Source organism: Parus major, chromosome Z, assembly GCF_001522545.3.
Source record: "Parus major isolate Abel chromosome Z, Parus_major1.1, whole genome shotgun sequence".
NCBI lineage: Eukaryota > Metazoa > Chordata > Aves > Passeriformes > Paridae > Parus > Parus major.
Window position 1 is genome coordinate 36927303 of NC_031799.1, and position 23059 is coordinate 36950361.

At 39.7% G+C, this 23059-nt stretch overlaps 1 protein-coding gene and 1 long non-coding RNA gene across 2 annotated transcripts in view; one reads left to right on the forward strand and one right to left on the reverse strand.

Moving 5' to 3' along the window:
• The window catches only part of LOC107216299, a 6095-nt gene extending 2733 nt beyond the window's left edge, over positions 1–3362 (forward strand). Inside the window, exons 2-3 of the long non-coding RNA XR_001525481.3 lie at positions 2315–2449; positions 3288–3362. This is a non-coding gene — a long non-coding RNA (uncharacterized LOC107216299). The remainder of the gene's footprint in view (positions 1–2314; positions 2450–3287) is intronic.
• A 12639-nt stretch (positions 3363–16001) lies between these two features.
• On the reverse strand, positions 16002–23059 carry ISCA1 (iron-sulfur cluster assembly 1). The gene is made up of 4 exons (XM_015653130.2): positions 22927–23059; positions 20751–20804; positions 18961–19066; positions 16002–18472 (listed from the first exon to the last, which is right to left on the reverse strand). Exons 1-4 carry the CDS (start codon positions 23005–23007, stop codon positions 18324–18326), a joined length of 390 nt encoding a protein of 129 aa, XP_015508616.1. The 5' UTR covers positions 23008–23059; the 3' UTR covers positions 16002–18323.

Sequence of the window (23059 nt, forward strand, 5' to 3'; positions counted from 1 at the left end):
AGGTGGATTCTGCTGTGCTGATCACAACCCTCTGAGCTCTGCCCTTCAGCCAGTTCCTGATCCACCTCACTGTCCATTCCTCTAACCCACATTTCCTGAGCTTTCCTGTGAGATGTTATAGGAGACAGTGTCAAAAGTCTTGCTGAAGTCAAGGCAGACAACATCCACTGCTCTCCCCTTACTGACCCATCCTGCCATGCCACCACAGAAGTTTATTAAATCGGTCAAGCATGAGTTCCCTTTGGAGAATCCATGGTGACTACTCCCATGTTGTCCTCTACATGCCTGGGCACAACCTCCAGAATGAGCTGTTCCATTACCTTTTCAGGTACAGAGCTGAGACTGACACAACTTGTCTTCCCAGCTCCTCATCCTTTTTGGAGATGTCAGTAATGTTGACTTCTCTCCAGTAATCATGCACCTCTCCTGTTCTCCATGATTTTGCACAGATAATGGAGGTTGGCTTAGCAACATCTGCCAGCTCCTTGGGCACTCATGGATGGAACCCATCAGAGCCCATGGATTTATGGGTGTTAAGTCTCTCTAGCTGATCTCTAACCCAACCCTCCATTACCAGGGCAAAGTCTTCCTTTCTTCAGCCTTCCTCTCTTGCCTCCAGGGTCTGGGACTCCTGAGGGCTGGCCTCACCAATAAAGACTGAGACAAAGAAGGCATTCAGTAATTCTGATTTCTCTGTGTCTTCTGGCACCAGGACACCAGGATTCAGTAGTGGCCCCACATTTTCCCTAATCTTCCATTTGCTGCTGATGTACTTGCAGAAGCCCTTTCAATTGTCCTCATCAGATTCAATGCAAAGTGGGCCTTGGTCTTCCTTATCTCATCCCTGCATACTCTGATGATGTTCCTATAGCCCTCCCACAAGGCCTGGCTCTTTCTTCACATCCCAGAAATTTCTTTTCTAGAAACTCTCTGCTCATCCATGCAGATCTACTGTCCCCTTTGCCTGATTCCCTGCTCATAGGGCTATGAGGTCTTGAGCTTGGAAGAAGTGATGTTTGAATATTGACCAGCTCTCTTGGACCTCCTTATCTACTAATCCAATAGACAACATTATATCAATATGTCCATAATATCCAATATCAGGGTAATTAAAGTTCCCCAGAGAACCAGGGTCTGTGATCATGAGGTTACTTCCAGTTGTCCAGAGAAAGCCTCCCAAATGTTCTCCTGCTCATCAGATGGTCTGTAGTAAACACTTGCAGCAGTGTCATCAATTTTAGCCTGTCTTAAATCTTATCCTTAAGCTCTCAAATTGCTTGTCTGTCCCTGACTGGAGCTAGATACATTCCAGTTTCTCTCACACAAAGAACAACTCCACAACCTCATCTTGCTGACCTCTCCTTTCTAAGAAGTACCCAGGCATCCAAGACAATATCCCAGTCACACAGGCTATCCCACCTTATCTCTGTAAATGCAATGAGATAATGGCCTTACATTGACACATGCCCAGAGATTTCTAGTTCTTCTTTATACCCCATGCTCTTTGCATTTGTGTACATCAGGGAGGTAACGAGCATCCAGATTCCCTAGAAGAGGTGTAACAGCATTCCCTGTAGTGATACACACCCTTGATGTGGTTAGCCCTATGATTCTCATCTTGAGAGGAGGCCACGGTAGCACTGCTTGCTGGTTGGCATGGCCCACTCTCCAGAATGAAGCAAAGGCATGAGCATTACCACTTTGGATCCCACAAGCTTTTCACTGTAAAGCTCATCTCACCAAATTGGCCAGGCTGCTGCCAAATATTTTCTCTCTCTTTTTAAATAAGCAGATCCCATCTCTCCCTAAAAGGCTACAGTCATTGAAGTGCAATCCATTCCCAGAAAAGCAAAAGCCTTCTTGATGTCACCAGCCATGAAGCCAGACATTGATCCTGCACTATGCCTCTGCTTCTGCCTTCTTCAGTTTTGAGATTACCCTCTGAACACCCATGTAAAAATTAATTTCAGAAAATCATTTTCAGATAGCAGAGGAACAAAAATTCAAATTATTCAAGAAAGACATTAGTCATGTGTTGGTGAGAGTAAGCTCAACTGCTTTCCTACACTATTACTTCTAAAGATCCCAAGAAATAGGAGTCTCACTTTCCACAGTGCAAAATGAAGTTCAGTGTTTAACACATTCTCTTTTTTCTACATAGCATTAATTTAAATTGCCAAATGTCTTTGTCTACCATTGACATGCTTTATCCATGCAATATCATGCATTGTAGAGTTTGAGGATCCTACTTTTGAATTATCATGAAAGAACAACAGTGGAGATTTTTTGTTGTTGTTTTGGGGTTTTTTTTCAGATTTCACTAAGTCCGAGCTAAACACCAAAACCAGAGAGCTGAGAAGCTGAAGACAACCGCTGAAAGATGTATGATGTCCTCCTGTCTTCTGCTTTCAAGGGTGGACATCTTAAAACCCTGTTACATGCTTCAGAGGTACTGAGCATATTACAGCATCTGAAATATTACATTTGCAACAACTTTTTCAATAGCAGACTAAAAGTAATATGCATGATTTCTGTTCTTCTGCACAACATGTGTGCATACATATTTTTAGTAAGTGTGTGGAGACTTCTGTGCACATTCAAGGTCTGACCTGTCATCAAAAAACCTTACAGGCCACCCACCTACTGGATGTCAAACTATGGCCTACATTTTTCAGGACGTACACCTTAGTGACATCATTTGGCCTTGAAAATATATATCCAAAAAATCTTGAAGTAAAATGAGTGCAGGCTGAAACACTGAATCAAAACAAATTCTTCCACAAAGTAATGAATCTACATAAGCTTAGAAATGCCCTTATGAAGAAAGAAAATTATAGTATATGTGTTGCAAAAATTGACATCACTGTTCACTAGGTCAAGCAGCATACCTAGTATTGAGCCAGTTTTAATGCTCTTAATCTTTAGAACTTGGTTATGTATTGTGCTTTGTTTTCATATGTAATTTTAGTGCTAATTGGAAACTGGATTAAGTATTTGCTTATACATGAAACAATATTTGGTGGTATTTTCTACTTCCATTTTAAAAGAAAGCCTTCTGAGAGTTTTATCTGGATTCCAATTGATCTGTGCATTTGCAGACAGAAATTTCTTAGGTAATCACTTTGTCATGTTATATCAAAACAAGCCATTACAAACAAAACAAGAAATAAGTAGGAAACAGGGAACAATTTATTTGCATCTGCAAGGATACTCAGAAGAACTGTCAAATGGAATCTTACTGCAGTCTTGCACAGTCAATAATAAGAAGTTTTCTTTTCCTTTCACAGATTTTGTGTGATCTCTCAGAGCAACTCTGAATGTTGTCCCTGGGCTTAACTTCTGCAAATGGCAACATTTTTTCTAGCTTCTTCAGCTTCTTCAGAACTTGCCTCAAAGTGTCAATTCTCTTGCTTAACTGTACAGCCTCATTCAGAGAAAATGCCCAGTGTGCTCTGTTATGGGAACAAAGAGCTTCATGGAAAATCCAGACCAGCTGTAGGAATTACAGTTAGGCAGGCTGATCTTGCTACGACAAAATCAACATCTACTATAAGGGCAGTAAAATACCACCTTAGAAAAGAACATGTTGACTTGGAGAGCTGGACCTTTACTAGATGAACTGTCAGCTTCGCTGATGGACTTCTTTTTCCTCATGTTACCTCTGTGTCTTTGGTAATTTGGCAGCTAGCTTATCCTGTTCTGGGAAATAGGCTTTTCATTCATGAGATGCCTCTAAGTGTTGCTTTAGGAGGTTTATTGATTGATGTTAATCTTATGTGTTGGTTGATGCCATTTTCTTGGGAAAAGTATTACCTGCAGACAACGGTTGTATTCACTCTTGGTGGTTCAACAGATGTCTACAGAGTCAGAATTAAGTCATTAGTTTCTTTTAAAAAAATATAAATAAAAGGCTAAGACCCTTACCTTCAACCTTTTTTGGCTTGCATATGTGTAGGCCAGTAAGAAGAATGGAAGACATTATTTTCTCTGGTTGTTGTGTTGATGGACAGCTTTTTGTAATATCAGTTGCATGTGTAATGAATGGTAACAGATTTGCAAGTATTTGCTACAACATTGTCCATATTTCTATAGTCCCATGCACAGGTTGCAGGCTAAACCTGGTTTTCCTAGAATATGGGCTGATATTTGTAAAATTTAGGACTATTTGACTGGAATTCATAAGGTGAAGGATATAGCTGACCTCTGCTGCGCAATTACAGAGCAAATCAGTCTTCTTTGTTCTTCAGTGGGTCAGAATAATAATGCTATTTTCACCTAATGAGGTCATGAGAGGCTTAACTTATTAGGGGTAGCACATGGCTAGTCCAATACATATAACAAGATTTAAAGGGTTGAAAAAATTCTCTCTGGGTCTTGAATGTCTACCCAGAAAAGCTGACAGTGATACAAAACTGCAATTCTGCAGCAAAGGGCAGTGTTAACTGATGTGGAATGTAACGTAATGCAATGTAACTGAATACAGTTTTGGCTAACTTGCGTCACTTAGCTTATAGGAAGATAAAAAATATAAAGATAATTTTTTCACTTCTTAGTGCCAGAGTTCACATTACATAAGAGGATATAGTAATGTAATGATAGACTGTATGTGAAATTACCTGAGAGCCACAGCATTCCAGCTCCAGTGGGGCACCTTGCTATGGTGTTGTTATGAACAAATGTTTGAGATGACTTAAAAAATCATCAGTGAGGGTATCAGCAAAAGCCAGATTTAATATTAAGTGACATCACAACAATTTCATTGGCAAGATTCACTCTACTACTTACAAGACAGTTAAGGCACAACCAGGAAAAACACAAAATTGAACAAATGGTGTTACTACACTTCTAACACAGCAGCAGGAATAAGAATTCATCACCTTTGAAATACATCACATCTATAGCATTTGCACCTTTTTTCCCCAAAAAATAAGGGTTATATTTAAATAATAAAATATTGGGACAGCAAATCCTGAAGTTTCAGATCAGCCTCTGTGACAGTCTTTTGTTTCTGCAAACCTGAAAGTACTACTGTACAACAGGCACATTAGAATAAATTTCTCACCACTATTATCTGAAGAAACAGAAATAACTAGCAAATAAAAATACAGTGTGTGGAGATAGCCACCAGATGGTAGCAAACACATAGTATAGATGTCTGTCAGATTTTCTCAATTATACTGGGTTTCTGGAAAGGGAAAATACTCATGTACTTACCTAAACATGTTAGCTCAACAAGCTGATCTATAAAAATACTAATGAAATTTTGAGCAACCACTCAAAATTTTCTACATCAAAACCCACCATTGACTTACATCCTTTATGGTTACTTTGCTACTGTTAGCAGAACACATGCATCATGTTCTTCTTAACAAAACAGGGGAGACAAAATTAAGATGATTGCAAAATTCAGCAAAATTACTGACAGTAGCCTTCAGACAACTGGTTGTCTTGAACTGTTGAATTGTCAAATTTTGTGCTTGGTCTAAAGGCAAGAAGGTCCCAGTGCTTACTAAACTGCCTAACAGCTTCTGCATACAGATATGTAGAAGTGAATAATGTACAGTGAAAAAAAACCTTTCTCAGGATCTTTAAACATTACTTTATGTGAATACCATGTGTTCACCAAAGCAGCAGTGAGACCCTGGGCTCTAGATTGTTCTAGACAAATATAAAAAATTTACCCTTTCTCATAGAAAACTAATTAATACTGACCTCCTGATCAAAAAGCAGTTGTTCATTACATTTCTGCTGACCCTGATTCATACAGCTACAGAGACTGCATACATCTGTGGTCACAATCTCCCTAGACATTAAAACAACATAACTTATAGGAAACAAAGCTTTCAACAGCTGAGTGTATGTATAAGGGAGAGTGCATCAAGCCTTCTGGGAGCTTCCTTTGACCTTTGTTTCTGGGTGAAGTGCCAAAGCTTACATCTGCAAGGGTTATCACCACCAGCTGGGAGCAAACAAACACACAGGCAAACCAAAGCAAAAAAAAAAAAAAAACAAACCAACAAACAAAACCCAAAACAAACCAGAAAACCCCAACTCACCCCAAAATCCAGCGCTCCAATCTATGCCACCACCACCACAAAATTACTGCTATTTTGTTTGTAGAGCTCTCCGATTCAAGAATTGAAATATTGACAGGAAAGAGGATGATAGCTCTGATGTGAGCTCTTTTGGAGAGCTCACAATGTCATTGCCATCCCTGCACAAAGGATGTTAATGCTACTTTGCTTTCTAGGTGTCTTGGGCCTCTAAAAAACTTTCTATCAAAACTATGAGATATGATTTTGGATCCTTTACTTTTAAAATATATGAAAACAACAGTTTGGGGTTCATATCCATATATATGGATAAATTGTTGCAAATTGACTGTCTCCGAGTTCTTTTAGGTCCTCATGCTTTTTTGGATTTCTTTTTTGTACCTCCTAACTTGATAGTCTAGCAGCAGCCAGCAGAGCTGTTGGGCAAATATGCATCCTCCATGACAAGATCCCATCAAAGCCTCTACATTAAGTAATGTTCTGTCTGGATTGTTTTGTTGTTTTCTGACAGCTGGAAAGATGTAGACTTTATTATAGATAATCCCTTGCTCCTGCTTCTACCACCTTCCATGTGATAACAGAAATTAACACATATTTGCACCTGTCCTCCTCACCGGTGGCTGTAGTTTTCCTTGAGAAGAGGAACTGTTTAGTATTATGTTCCATCATGTCTCCAGAAGATTAAATTATTTCATGGGGACTAATGATACAGACAGTAGCAGTAGTGGAAAGTGTAATGCTAGCTGTTGTAATCCCATTATCGAATTTGTACAGGAAAAAGAGAGCAAAAGACTATTTGGAGCAGCAGTGATAAATTTATCACCCATGGCACAGTGATGTAATCCTGCTGCTGTATCTTGGAAGAGGAATCTGCACAACCTTTGAAGCATAAGTATGTGTACAGGATCAGTTACCTTTTGCCTGTTTACAGCATGGCAAGGCTGAGTCCTGAAGTAAATTCACAGTCCTCTGCACAGCCATGGACTGCCTCAGGTCAAGCAATAAACAAGCACCTTTCATGAGCGAGTAGCTCTGCAGCGCAGAAAAGCACAGCCAGCCCAAAATAGACCAGATCTGCATCAGCTCTGCATGTCATCCACTGCACTACCCTGAATAGCTCTTTGTGTATACCACTTTTAGAAGTGCAGTCAGACTTGGCTTTGAGACAACACCTGTAGGCCTTTATAAACTTGAAGGGTCTAAAAATAATGTGTTTGGAATAATATACTTCAAGTAAGACTGTGACAACCCACTGGAGCATAGCTCAGTACAGATTGTTTCTTTTGCTGCCTGAGGTGCAGTAAGAAGGAACTAATTGCCTTGATTGTTTCTCTTCCCTAATTGTGTGAATTTGATTTTTAAGATCCTGGTAACAGCTGCATGTACAAGCAATTACAGACTTGAGAACCATTTCCAGAACTGCTGCTGCCAACAGAAGTTTGCCTGCTCCAGTATACTCTGGGACAAAGGGAGAGCACAATCAGGTTCTCACTTTCCCCCTTCCCCCCACAGTGGCTGCACTCCAAGCCTGCAGTTTTACTGCTGAGCGTGATCTGTGTGCTACTCATGCTGTTAACATTACGCTGCCATCACAGGAGGAAGGAAAGTTTCACAGTCTTGCCTTATAACGAAACCACCTTGTTAGGAAAACAAAAAAAGTATCTCCCAAACTTTAAAGAAAGGAGGGATTTCCAGGCAGACCTGTTAACACCTTTCTATGTCTGCTTTCTGAGAGATTGTCATTTGACATGGGAAAAAAATCCAGATTGTCTTGAGGTGTTTTGATTCAAATTTAGTCACTTCCCTCCAGATAAACCCCATGAAGCAACTTGAAGCACGGCCCAGCAGTTATGCTTTCTCACATCTCAGTGTATCTGCTGTGGTTTATGCCACATCTACAACTCTTGACTTTTGCTTCATGCTTTTTTCAACTGGCTGCACCCTCTGGGTCTATTCTCTGCAGTGCCTTGGGAAACCACAACCAAGGTCTTGCACCTGCATTACACAGAATTTTCAACTGTGAATTCTGACATTTACATGTAGTTCTGCTTGTGCTACTTTGGCAATGCAAAGGAACTTCACAATCAAGAATGCAAGAAAAGGAAAATTTATATTTGCTTTGGAATTATGCATAATTTACAAGGCACAAATAAAGAGACTGAAGCAAACAGCTCTTGAATATTATTTCCAGCTGTGTTTCTTCATCTGTGTGACCTTGGGAGAGCATTATCTGTATTTGAACTTCCATTCATGTATTTGTTCCTTACAATGGCTCTAATGCTTATAAGCTGGTAGTTGTCCAGTGCATGTATGCATGTGTGTGCACCAAACATCTACCATGACAAAAACATCAAGCTACATCATAGAAGAAACCCCAAATTTACAAGCTTAAACTAACTGGACAGGAATATTGACTTGCACAGTGGGAACATAACAACAACAACTACAACAAAACTATATTACCTTGTAAAAGTTTTTGAAACTCTCTTACTGCCCTTTTCATGATCACAGCTTGATTCACTAAGTGTCTGTTTTCAAGATCTCAGGGACAGCCAGTGAACTCCCCACTCAGATTTCTAAATCCATGCATGAACGTATGGAGACACTGTCAGGCACCACCACCGCCAAGCCTTACCTTAGAACTGCCTCACAAACGAACAAACAGTATAAATTTTTATCTGTTAGGATGAATTGTTGAATACTGTAATTTGAAAGACATTATAGCAAATCTTTACTAGGCAAATAATGACTCTGCGACATAAAAATCACAGAATTACAGAATCTTTTAAGTTGGAAAAGGCCTCTGAGATCATCACACCCAACCTTTGACTGATCAACACCTTGTCCGTGTCCAGTCATTTCTTGTACATCTCCAGGGATGGTGACTCCACCACCTCCCTGAGCAGTTCATTCCAATGTTTAAAATCTCATTCCTGAAGAAATTCCTCCTGATGTCCTGCCTGAACCTCTCCTGGTGCAGCTTGAGGCTATTTCTTCATGTCCTGTCACTTAATGCTTGGGAGATGAGGCCAATCCCCACTTGGTTACAGCCTCCTTACAGGTGTTTGTAAGAAGTCATAAAGTGACCCCTGAGCCTTCTTTTTCTCAGGTTAAACAACCACAGCTCCCTCAGCTGCTCCTCATCAGACTTATGCTCCAGACACTTCACCAGCTTCATTGCTCTGTTCTGTACAAAGTGAAACTCCAGCTACATCACGCCACTGCTGCGCCTTACTCTTAAAACGTAATGATAAAGAAACACATCAGTGAGGATTATAAAGACCTGGTGGGGATGGACCCCTTCTTTCCAATGTAAGAAATGCCCCTGGTTCTTTGTGTTTCATAAATAATTCACACAAGAGCCGGGTCTTCTGTTCACTCCATGGTAATTGCACAGTGAAGCTGTGCTTCAGATGAGATTAAACACAACCCACTGAAACCCAGCCATTTCTACTGACTCAAGCTGTTACAGTACTTACCACAGAGCAAATAAAAGTGGTGTGACTGCATTGTTGGATCAGAGATAGTGGCAGCCATAAAAGGACAGGACACCCCTCCTTTTTTTTTATGGATTCTATTTGTTTCATGAGAATCCACACTTGTAAATCTGAAATGTCAGAGAGCTAAAGAAAGCTTGATGAGAGCTACTTGGGGGAGAAGGAACAGAGCAGAGAGGTTTAAGATATAATTTTTAACCATCTTGCTGCATAGCAGGATTCAGACTGACATTAGACAGCAAGGTTTCCCCTTCAGTGAACAGGCAGAGCATATTCAGCCAGCTCTAGCACCCTATGTGGAATAAAGCACTTCAAAATTAAACACTGAACAACACAACCATCATTGAAAGTTTCACATCTGTTAACAAAGGTGAGGACTATTATTTCCAATTGTTCCTTAACAGGTGTAGTAGATACTGAAAACTTGATAAAATGGACTATATTTCTTCTACAAAATTTCTAGTTACTCAGTTTCTAGTTGAGCAAAGTAGAAACTGAGGTTTTCACTGCTGTGTACCACACCACTCATGCATCTGAGAAGGATTTTTTATAGCTTTAGAGTAATTCTCTGGAGAAATTCCTGCACAGCTCTCACCCGGTGGGATTTCCGAGAGAACAGCTAGTGATTGCAGCTAAGGCAGCTCAGCATTATTTTCTTAGGGATCTCCATGAACACCATCCTGTGCAGCAGGACCATGCTTGCTGCAATAACTGTTTTCATCACTGTGCTGAATAGTCATATATGTCTCCAAGGAATAATTTGTTTCCATGGTGTAGAAGAGATAAAGAACACAGTTACCAGGAAGCCCACAGCAATGGATCACCCTCCCAGTAGCCTGAAGTTGTTTCTGGGTACCTAGCAAGACAAGAGTCTCTGCTGAGGCAATATCACTGTACAAATTGGTTAGCTGTGGCTACCATGAAAACCAAAGGTGTTGCTAAAACTTGGAGATGTATTGTGGATCAGGCAGAGAGATCTCCTTTGTAATCAGGACTGAGAGAATTTTGTCATAAAACAGGAGAGTCTGATTAGTTAAAGAAGAATTGAAAAGAAAGGAGGAATATAAGTGCTATACATATTCCTGAAAAGAAGAAAAGGACTGTTCCCTTGACATTGAATGCAAGGACTTCTTCATGACCAGTAAGAATAGACTGAGAGGAAAAGTGACCAAAAAAAGGTTAAGATGTCATCTGTAAAGAGGGTAGAAGACAACAAATAAATACATTAAGAGAGCTGAATATACAAAAATAAGAAGAGAGAGAAATGAAAGGATGAGAGAATAGGAAGGGCAGACTTGAGTTCCTTAGTCTGGGCAGGGCACAATCTGGTTGGTGAAGTGGGATGGTTATTGTAGAACATGCCTGCTCTTAGGACCCCACCTGACCCAGGGATATCTCAGACAGCAGTTAAGTGAGCTAGTCTCTCTGGACTAGGAATTATATTGAACAGAAAAAATATGTACTACATTTTATTTATACTGTGTTCCAGCAGACTCAAATAAATATAAGCATATTGTTTTTCTGAATGCTTATGTTTCCCTCCAGCTGCTGCACATCTGAGGAACACTAAAACACTTGGAAGAGTGTTCTGCTGTGTTTGTATGGCATGAGAAGGTCATGCTTCCCACCCAATTTCCAGCTAGTACTACAGTCTGAAGAATAATTAAAAATAATGGTAACTTCTTAAATTACCTACAGAGCTTCATTTCATTTCTCTGCTGAACTACAGTGTTTTCCATTTAAATTCATGATGCAGAACAGGATGTGAAGGATAAACAGCAAAAATTATTGAATACTCAGAAATCAAAGGGACAACATAGCGTGCCTTCTGAGTTGTTCCTTCTAGTATCTTGAAAGGTCTGTAAATTGGTTCTCTCAATCCTTTTTTGAATGTCTCTTTTATCTTCACCATGCTGTCAAATTTTCCATTGCAATCTCCTCAAAATGTAGAAGATCACATAGATATTTCTGACACCGGCAAAAAAAAATATTCTTTCAACTCATACATACAATACAAAATTTTCTGTAGAATAAGCCAGAGTATATTGTAACAAGGCAGAACACTGACCTCTGTATGTTGTAATTTAAACTGGTGCTCAGGACCCAACACCTTCAGTGAGATATCTATCTGCACTTGATAAATGCCTACATTGTTTGTTGTTATTTCTTAGAAGAAAAAAAAAAAACAAAGATAAAAACAAAGCAAAAAAAAAAAGAAAAAGTAGTCCTACTTCTGATTTCACTGGGGTGAATAGAGTAATTTTTACTGATTATAAAGTCATGAAGTGAAATAATTCATATATAATCACTGTTTGGCACTCATCTTGCCAGTTATGAAGCCAGTGGCTAGACAGCAGCACTTGACGACTGCACACTCTTACAAGAGTGGGTTGCCTGCAGGTCCAAGACAGGTTTGAACTGACACTGCCCATGTCGCATCTGCTATTTGAAGCAAAAAACAGATCTTATTTCAGCTTGTTTCAGTCTGCAACAGTGGAAAATATGCAGCCTCCACCAAATCATTCCTTGAAGCTTTGATGCTTTATCTGGGAAGCCAAGAGCTAAAACAATTGTTTTACTTTTTCTCAAACTATGCAGGAAGGCCACTCAGAGCCATGGTGTTCTGCTTAGATATGCATGCACACATGCATACACACACTGACAGAGGGTAATAGATGAAAAATTAATATGTAACCCTGAAGTGCTTTGTAGTAATGAAGGTGGGGAGGCGGGAAGAAATACAGAAGGTATTGCTTTGGCAGAGATTCTCCCTTTGTTGTTCAAGTGTAACTAAAGATACACTGGTATGGTAACCTCTCTGTACAAAATGGTCACAGTATATGTAAGCCATTAGCTGTAGTAGATTCATAAAAACAGCCTGTTCATACATTTCAGAGCAGGTGTACTCTGTCGTGATTTTAAGAGGAGATAATTGTATATGTTTATACAGATCCCACCACAATTCAAGACAGGTTTCCCACTGAATTCAACAGCAGGAGCAACTAACAAGCTTGTGGAATCAACTATCTCTATGCACATGGATCCCAAAGTGCTCCCAAATGCCTGTAGGGTTTGAATATTTTTTTAATATTTGTCATGATTTTGCGGAAAAAAAATCTTGTTTTGTGTAAATAAATGCAGCAGATTATATTCCTATGTCTGCTTTGACAAATATTTTTTTTCATATCCTGGATATTCATGCTTCTATTACTTACAAATATTTTCAGAGACTAATGTTGGAATTCCTATATCCACAAGCTGGCTCTTGGAATTCAGACTTTTCCTTCTTTTAATTTTTGTTCTGTGGCTTTTGTTCTGTTCCATTTGTAGTACTCTGAAACATCCATAGATAATTATCAGTACAGACTGCTCACCATCAGAATTGTGTAATATAGACATGGAAGAAGTCTTGAATGTTGACTGGAGTCTTTTCTCTTTCCTAAAGTGTTTTATTTTGCACAACATTTCTTTCCCTTCTCTCCCCCTGAAATATTTGTCTTGGGTCAAAGAAATTGACAATAACACATAAGTAAGCATAAGTTTTTGAAATGGCTTGCAGACCAACTTCTTTGTGTCCTCCAGCAACAGGTACTGTTCACTTTGATTTAGAGAACTGTTTGACATCTTTACATATGGAATTGTGTGGGATTCTCATTCCTATTCTTGTTGATTTTTCAGCATCTATTTGTGACCAATTGCTAATAATAGGCTCATTAGAAAGCAAGCTGTGTTTGTTACACACTGCAGTATCCCAGTTGTTAGATCTTTCTGCTAATTTCATAGTATAAGAGAGAGATGTGTGCCTGGTCCACGTGGTTATCTTGCTGCTGATTTTTAGTATTTGTCAGGGATGACAACAAGTCTTGAAAAGCATGTTGGAAAATCTTCACATTGATGGTGCGGGACTCTAAAAATACTACTTGGATGACTGAATTTTTCTGTTGCTGCTTAAATTTTTTGAAGACTAGCAGTTTTGATAAAAGTTGCAGTTTGGTAGCAACTGATCATCCTACAATGCGAACAAATCATATTTGGAAAAAAATCTTAATATGTAAGTGTAGTATAAAAAAGAATCACAGACTGGGTATGAAAATAAAAGCATGACCACAGGAGAGACAAAGAACCATGTTCCCAAACAGTCCACAATAGTTACATTTTCTTTGAATTCACATGTAATATGCATATCTTAAAATATTTGTAATAGACTGCAGATGTCAACTGCTCTGTGAAAAAAAAATCGCTAATTTTCTGCATTATGCCTTGATTAATAGAATTGTCCAATAGTTTAAAAATGTAGTTTGTCTGGAAAATGGTGTTATGATACGTGCATAAAATGAATCACTAAGAAGTAGAAAGTGAACTTAAGGAAGCTGTAACAGTGCATATATCTCTGCTGAATTTATGTCCAGAACCCAAAGTCAGCCAAATGACAGCCTCTCTCTTAGAAGGAAGTTACAAAAATGAGGAGGAATGATGAAAAACCCCAATGCTTCAAAAACAATCTGGTCAGAAAGCTCTTCTTTCTTTCCATCTTAGAAATGGTTTGGCAATTTGAATTTCTGCCATCATTTGCCAGGTGTTAGGAAGAGATAAAAAACACAGAACAGAATGCAAGAAAGACAAAAAAGCAGAGCTGAGCAATGTTTTCCACCTGTCTAGGCAAAAGTACTCTGGTATTTGGAAAAGCCAATAGGAAACTTTCAACACAGACATGAGGAAAGAGGCAATTCACTTTTTGAAACGTGTGGACTGGAAACTTGCTGCCACCCAGTGGCAGTAGATAACTGTTTCCATGAACTAGCCCTTGGAATTCAGACTGTGCGAGCCTGCCACCCTATCAGTAGACAGACAGGCTCTGGGACTCCTGGGTTCTCGTGAGAGGAGCTTGGGGTGCACAGCACACAGGCTGAGGCACAGCCCACTGAAAGGGAGCATTAAAGGTGAGGGTGAAGACCCTGTTAAAACCGAGTGGTTAATCTTCCCTTGTTGCACCTCTCTTTAAGAAAAATGCCAGAAGTTGCATACAAAATTTGCTATTCAAATGCTGTTCAAGACCAAATACATGCAGAATTGCACTCAGTATGCACATTTTCCTCACCATATTGAAGCAGGACATCTGTTAGGGGTTAAAAGTGGCAGACCAAATGCTCGCTGTCTGGCAGGTCACTTCACAGGCAAAAAGTTGTATTGGTCATGAGAAAAAGTAATTTCAAACTATTCTTTTATTGTAAAATTTAAGTACTCTTTTGAGGGTTATTTTGGGATGAAGACAGAGGTGCATATTCTGCTACATCAGACAATTGAGGAATTCTTCTGTAAGAATAAAGTGCAAAATTTAAGCATCATAAGAAATTTGTGTCATGAACAGCCAGGCAGTTGGTGTTAAGCACAACAGTGGCATAGGTGGAGATTTCTTCCACTGGTGAAGGTGTTGATTTAAAGAAACACGGGTAGAGTTACAAAAAAACCCCAAAAACCAAAAAAGCTCAACAAAATAGAAGCAACATACAGCATATAGGAATTAACTTAGAGAAAAAGAAGTTTCTTTTGCATGAGAAGGTCAGTCTCTGAATCTATTTTACTTTGTAGCTTCTATTAATTTTGTTCCATCACCTGATGTCCAGTTGACTTGCATACTGAGCTACTCAATTTTTTCCTAAACAAATTCTTCTTCCTGAGCCCTCCAAAGAGAGCTATAAAGATACCAGCCTGGCTGAGAAAGAAAGTGGCTTTTTACCTTTCTATAAGAACTCCCAACAGAATGCCTTTCCAGGCTGCTGACTGTAGGAAGGATTTTGCTCTCTCTCTAGCATCATCAATATGCAATTGAATCTCTCACATTTTTCCAGAATTCATTACTTCACCTTCTATTGTTCAAAATCTTCACATAACAGCAAAAGGAACCTTTAGAGGTGCAAAGACTATATCTAAGAGAAAACTCCAAAAGTGTCACGGACATAATATACTACAGAATATGGGTGCCATGATACCGTACTGAAGTGGAATGGTGAAGAATGCCCTTTGACTCTCATCCTGGAAACACCTAGCCAGTTTCAAAAACCTTTTACATCAGCAGTTGCTTATTATCCTGCATTGAAACATACCATAATGATTTTTGGTATGTGAAAGCCTTCAAAATATATTCATCTTGTCTGCCAGAATTTTGAATGTTCAAAATAGCATGTCATAAATTTTAACAGAAGGCTATGCATAAACAGCACACTCTCTCAATATACATAAATATCTTTTATTTACATAGGTAACTAGTTTTTTTTGCCATATGTTTCTATGGCATTTCAATGCTGTTAATATCTGGAAATGTTTAATATTTTGGGGAAATATTAAGTCAGGTAACAATAGCATTGCGTCTACTTTGTAATCCCAGCATACAATCCTGTTCTTTAATCCAATGCTTTTCTATTACTTTAAAAAATAATTAATGATAGGAGTATTTCATGGTTACCAACAGGCTATATTTATTATTATAATTGAGGACTCTACATACATTGTTGCACAAAATTATAATGGACCAATCAACAAAACTATACAGTTTGTATGCAACTGTAAATAGCACTTTAGCAGAAGTTTAACACACTGTGCATTAGTTGTCTTATAAAGGTGAAAACTTAAAATGATTACTTCATGTGAGTACAAAAATGCAAACTTTCATTCAAGGCATACACAAACACACAAAAAGGATTGCAATACATGCCACAGGTCTAAAATAAACATCAAATCAATCCCCTCCACCCCAAAAACAAGATAAATGAGTAAGTACCAGCACTCTTAGCAACCACCAGTGTTACCACATTTGAAGTGTTATCTCTAGCAAGAAGCAGAGAAATGCAATCTGAAGAAATGCCCTTAGCTTGGAGTTTTAGATTTAATGCGACTATGTCACATGAACTCCATGTTTTTGTTTGGCAAGAGTGGAAGAGTTATATCACTATAGAAGCACTTGACCAGTGTATTACCACCAATTCCTGAATCACTATATAAAGTAACTGTGCAATAGTTGACTGTTGAAAGAAATAGTGTCTTTACATCAAAAGGTGATATACAACCAAAATTCAAGTATTTACTATTAGACTGTAATTAATTCTGACCTTCTATTCCTGTGCACTACATAAAGCAGATGAAGCATATTTTTTTTATTTTTTCATTTTTATTCTTCCCTTTGCCCTGTGAAAAAGTGCAGAGGGAAGAACTAAAGTGTAGGTGCAATCCTACATCTACAGCAGTTGGTGACAGGCATGTGGGTACAACTGTCTGCATCAAGATGACCTCTGGATTTCCAACACACAGCCTTAATGCTCTCAGGTAACTCCCATCTCTACACCTGTGAGACTCTTGCTGTCCCCCTACTTTTATTTGCACCATTTTCACCAGCTGTCAGATCTGTTGCCCAAGGAGAAATGTTATGTTCTTTCCTGCATGTGAGCACCTGAGCTGCACAGTGTTATCCCTGGACAATCAGGAGATAAAGGGTGGAACAGTTCCTCTCTCATACCAGGTTTTAGGATGGTCTGGAGAGACATTTACACTTCTGTCTCAGCACCACTGAAGAACTGCTGAAGACTGTGTAAGCTTGAAAGACACTTGTTTACAGAAACATAATTTGGATTAAGTAAATTAAAAAAAAAAAAATCCTCTTACAGTATTTTAATTACTGCCTAGATTAATTTAAAAATAATATGAAATACTAAAGGTTTTTTTCTAATTAAAAATACTTTTTCTCCTGTTATCAAGTTAACATCAAGACAGGAGTTAAACATAGGGGACCATAAACTTTGGTGAAAAAATTCTACTACCTACAGAGTTATGAAAAAGAATTCAAACTCTAACAAAATTAGTAGCATGCATGATCACAAAGAAAAAAAAAAAGTAATGAGAAATCTGAGATCTGTCTCTCAAAAAAAGTTTTCACAGATTTTGGTGCAAACACAGCACATTCTGTGAACATGGGGAATGAGAATGTGGAAGCAGTTTTACCACCACTGCAAATTAATTGAGACAAGATGAAAAACTGAAATGTGAAAAACAGGCCTGTGTATCATTTTTTAGCCCTCCAGCACCCTGATACTTCACGCTTTGAAAATGACCAAGTACAGCAGGGACTGTGCTTTCAACAAAGAAAGGAAAATAATTAAAATTAGGCTAGTCCTCTTCAAAGTGTATCTACAACCAGCGCTACCATAGCCTACCACTATATTAATACATGAACATTTTTATTTCCCTGAATATAAGGGAAAATAAACCACCAGAAAACACACTTGTAAAAAGATGAAAGCATTGGAAAACTACAAAGTAAGCAAGGACTGTGTGTTTGTATATATAAATCTTTATAAATCCTCACATAGAAATGATTGTGATTTTTTGTTCATTGGTTTGTTTTCCCCACATCAAAGCAGAACACAATGTATTCTTTCAAATGCGTTTAGAATGAGGAAGTACGAGTAGGATTGACAAAGCAAATGACAGAGGAAAAGAACAGTGAAATTTTATTTCCTTGGCAAGTGGAAGTACAGAGATGTTACTGTAGCACTTACTGTTCTTACCTTTTAGATGCTAATTCATCATAAATTACAGCATAACTACATCAGTGGTGGAATTTAACACACAGCTTATATTTTCAAATACTTGAGTTTATTTTTCTTAATAGTATCCCCACTTTACGCAGCCTACAAAATGCATTTGCTGAAGAAAATGCATCTGCTTCTGAAAATCATAATAGCAAGTGTTTTGGGCTGCTCAAAGAAGTAGTCCTGAAATTTCAGATGTTAAAGCTTTCTCCACAGCCACATGTTCCTTTGATGTTTGGATTATTGAAGACAAATTCACTGGACAGTTTGTCTTCTACATAGTCCATTTCAGTTCCTAGAAGTGTCAGCTGTGCCTTCTTTTCAATAAACACTCTAACCCCTTGAAAAGAACAGAAAACCAGAAATTACATACAACAAAACCATCATTCAATTTGAAATTCTCTTCCGACACCGGTAATTAAAAAAGAAAGAAGCTAAGACTACAACTTGGTTTCCCTGGCCTAATGTGGAGCACTTTCATCACTGTCTTCATTCTACCTGTAGAAGTCTGACAGAAGTCTGGAACTGTTACTTATGTGTGCACATTCTTTTCTTTTGACAGGGGACCAAAAAAATGACACTGAGGGAAATAAGCTGTAGAACAGGGCAACAAATCTCACCTTGAGTGCACAATTCCCATGCATTACAAACAGTAACCCATTTCATTGGGTTACTGTCTGTAATGTCAAACCATCACTTTAAGCCCTTCTTAAAGTCTGTGAAGCCAACAAAATGCACAAAACTTTGACAATATAGATTTCTTCTCTCAAAATGACCAGGTTTCATTCCCCCACCACAGAAGCTTGCACTGCTGCACCAGAAACTCACCATCTTGAACTACTTCTTCATCAGAGTCTCCTTTTGATTTTGTATATTCTAATGTGTAAGAAAGTCCATTGCATCCCCTTGTACGAACACCTACTTTCACACCTACCTAAAGAAAAAGAAACAACAAAAACCACCACATGCATGACTTCCTTTTTAAAACCTATCAAGTTACATCAAGTTAAAAAGTATGCAGAACAATGAAATGCTGACATTTATTTTTTTCCACTGCCTAAATGCAGAAGTGAATTACTGTAACAGATAAGAAGTACCTTTCTTTTTTCTTTTATCAATTTAACTGCCAAGGTAAAAAAAACCAAAACATCTGATGCTTGCTGGAATGGATCATGCCATATAGTATGTTAGGTTTTTGAAGTAACAAACCATTGGCATTGACCATTGACCTGTAGGAACCAGGCCTCAAAAAGAAAGTCAAATTTCAAAGACAGGTACTTTCATGACTTCAAATTACAGTTTACTCAGATGCTAATTCAGGTACAATGACAAGATTTTACACAGCAACATAATTATGAAGCTGTGAGGCCAAAACAAGGGTGGTTACCAGATTATCACAGAACTCTTGTAATGACACCATCAGAAAACTTACTTGAAACCAAAGTTCTGAAAAATGTACTTTGATTTTTCATTACCTCAATTGCCAGCCTCACTTAAGAAGCAAACCCCTCCCTAAATCAAGTATATGTGCATGTGTACTGTTTTAACCAAAGCCAACTTAGTCAATGTTTGTAACATTCACAGCATTCAACAAGTCTGACAAAAAGAGCATCCATGTAAGGAAAAAACTGAGAAGTTTTAACAAAGTAGAAAACTATTTGTAAGAATCTTTAAGAAGTACCTATATCACTTTGTATACACCAGTGCTTTGTAACTGAAGAGGCAGATTTTATCATCTATGTCTATATGTTCTGATAAAAATGTATCAAAATGTAACATTTCTCATCACATGGACTCTCCAGAGAAACTGCATCAGATCCTGTCACATTAAACACCTTTCTCTACAGGAACTGTTACAAATAATGGGTTGGAAAATGGAAACACCATTTACAACCAGGAAATGACTGACAATATAAACTGTAGGCCCAGGGCTTCCTTAGGATGGTTTAAAACATTAGAACAAATAAATCTAGTTAGCTGCAAACATGCAGGAAGCAAAATAAACAATGGTCTTGGTTGATAAAAGAAATATTCTTGAAACAATACTGTAAAACAAAACTAATGCTTGTTTTTACAATGGTTATAAAAGAAGACTCTGTGTGTCTTTCCCTCAAGAAGATGACAAATTCATTATTTGGTGAAACACTGGTTACTAAAAAAATACATTGTCTGGCAAGTTTCCTAAGATTTAGATGTTCTCCAATGCACAAGAATATAATTTTACTATTGCATACTTCACAATAAGAATTCCTACAAGAACTTAAATAACAGCTGAAGAGCTCTCTTGCTATCAGAAATCACTACTATGCCACACTAAAGGGTTTCATTAAAATGCAGCTCAAAAATATCTGAAGCTTAAAGTTTTTCCAGCTTTATTAATCTCAACAGTGACTGTACAGTGAAATGTCATTACAGTCAGTTGCTTCCTTCATTTCATTTTATAACAAGACAAGGCTGGATATGCAAATGAGCTTATGCATTCCCCACCAAAGAATATGTCAACATCTCTAACAAACACCTCAGGGTTCAGTTCAAACCTCTAAGCTAGAAATGCTTTGCAATCATGAGCTGTGCTAATACCTTAGCATACCCTACAGACTGACCCTGTCTACACTTACATGGTCAGGTTTATCTTTCAGAAGCTCTTTTATCTTCTGGACAGCAGAAGGGGTCTGAAAGACAAAAGCATACATATACATTTGTTTTGTTTATTTGCAGAGAGTGCTTACATGTATTGAAGATGCCTGTAAGATACTGTAAAACAGATGTCTGCTCAATCTAACTGACACAGAGCACACCAGCTCTCCTCTCCTCACCTCACCCACACAGCCAGCAAACAGGTATCTCAGGAATTCAATCCTTAATCCTTAACAGTGGGGTTTTGGCTGTTAGAACATCAGAATGGCTTCAGATGGAAGAGAGCCTCAAAGATAATCTAGTTCCAACACCCCTGCCATGAGCAGGGACAGTTGGCCAAGTTGGTCAAGGCCTTATCCAAACCGGCCCTGACCACATCCAGAAATTCCCTGGGCAACCCGTTCCAGTGTTGCACCTCTCTCACAGTAACAAATTTCTTCCTAATACCTCATCTAAATCCCCCCCTTGTCTTATCACTAAGAGAAGAAGTGATCACTAAGATCACTCATCACTCCTGATGAGGAGTCCTTCTCCAGCTACCCTGCAGGTCCCCTGAAAATTGGTTGCCATAAGGTCTCCAGACAACCCTCTCTTCTTCAAGCTGGACAGCCCCAACCTTCTCAGCCTGTCTTCGTAAGGGAGGTGGCTGCAGTCCTCTTACCAATTTTGTGGCCTCCTGTGGACTTGCTCCATGTCCTTCTTATGTTGTAGGCCCCAGAGCTGAATGCACAGCAGAGCAGAGCAGAGCAGAGCAGAGCAGCAGAATCCCCTCCCTGGCCCTGATACCCATGCTGCTTTGGATGCAGCCCAGGATACAACTGGCTTTCCGGCTGCAAGTGCTCATATCTGGCTAATGTCCAGCTTCTCATAAACCATAAGACTTAACTCTTTCTTCATATGGCTGCTCTCAACCCATTCTCCACCTAACCTGTTGGTGTGCCTGGTATTGCCCTGACCTAGGCGCAGGACCCTGCATTTCACTTTGCTGAACTTCATGAAGTTTGTGTCAGCCCACCTCTCAAGCCTGTCAAGATCCATGTTGCTTCTTTGCAAAATTTCCCCCCAAAATCACAACCCTAATTCAATCAAGTAGCTCTGTTCTTGTAAAAATTTTGTCGTGTACCCATTACAGACAAAAATTAGTTAGCTACAGATGGCTTATTGTCTACTTCTGTCTCCATATTAACCCCAGGGGAACCTTTGACTTAACAGCAGATAAAATTCACCATTTCTGCAGATCTAGTTGATGCAGAAATGCAAGAATACAATGCAAACGTCAAAAATTCCATTACATTCCCACAAGTTTCTAAGACACCGAGAAAAGCATTAGTGAAGTTCTTACTATGAGCCGAATTAAACACACAAAGCAAACGCCATGTACACTTGCAGTAGAAAATAATTTCTAATTACCACTACCACTCTTGTTAGAGACCCGCTACTGAGCAGGAATTACCTGCTCTGACAAACGACTAAACTGTGTGCACTCGACCTGCCCCTGTTCCTGCGAGGAATTGACCGTACTTTTCTCTGCAGTGATCCCTCTCAGAGTCAGAGGCTGGAAAAGACCTCTGAGATTATCGAGTCCAACCTATGACCGAACACCATGTTTTCCTAGTTTGTCCTCTCCAGCACGGCCGCTAGTACAGAACGCACGCACTTTATTATTAACAACAGCATGTAATGCCTTCTTGGAAATAACCAACGAGACAGCGTCGGTAGGTAACGCATTACCCTTTTTCAAAAAAATTTAATCAAATACTCCTTTTTAGGGTGTCTATGCGACAAGGCCCTACGCTCGCAGGGGCGGCACCGGTGCTGCCCCGGAACTCTGCGGTTCCGCAGACGGAGCGGCGGAGAGCCGGGCCTGCTCTCAGCGGCACTGCCCAGAGTAGGAGATACCGCCTCTCGACTAGGCAGGGGGAAGAGGAGCCCCCTGCAGCCTGCCCGCCACAGCCGCCCCGCTGGCGTTACCGACGCCGGCGGATCCCGGCCCGGCGCTGCCTGGCCGAGCGGGCACAGCCCGGCGGGGAGGCCCGTTCCCGCCCCTGTCCCTGTGCCGCCCCACTGCCCGGGCCGGAGGGGCCCGTGGCGCAGCTCCCGCACCCGTGAGGTGCCGCGGTCCCCGGGTCCCGCCCGCTGCCCGTCCGCAGCACTGACCAGCGTGAGGGCGGCGCGGGTCGCCTGGATCCTGCGCTTGCTGACGGCGCGCACCGTAGCGCGCACCACGGACGAGGCCATGGCCCGGCGCCCTCGGCCACGGGCAGCACCGCCCACACGCCGTGACGCCACC

Coding starts and splice junctions, on each gene's coding strand:
- ISCA1 (XM_015653130.2), bottom strand. CDS start 23,007: ATGGCCTCGTCCGTGGTGCGCGCTACGGTGCGCGCCGTCAGCAAGCGC. Junction 20,805..22,926: donor CCCGCGCCGCCCTCACGCTG/GTCAGTGCTGCG, acceptor TTTGTCTTTCAG/ACCCCTTCTGCTGTCCAGAA. Junction 18,473..18,960: donor TGAAGAAGTAGTTCAAGATG/GTGAGTTTCTGG, acceptor GTTCTTTTCAAG/GGGTTAGAGTGTTTATTGAA.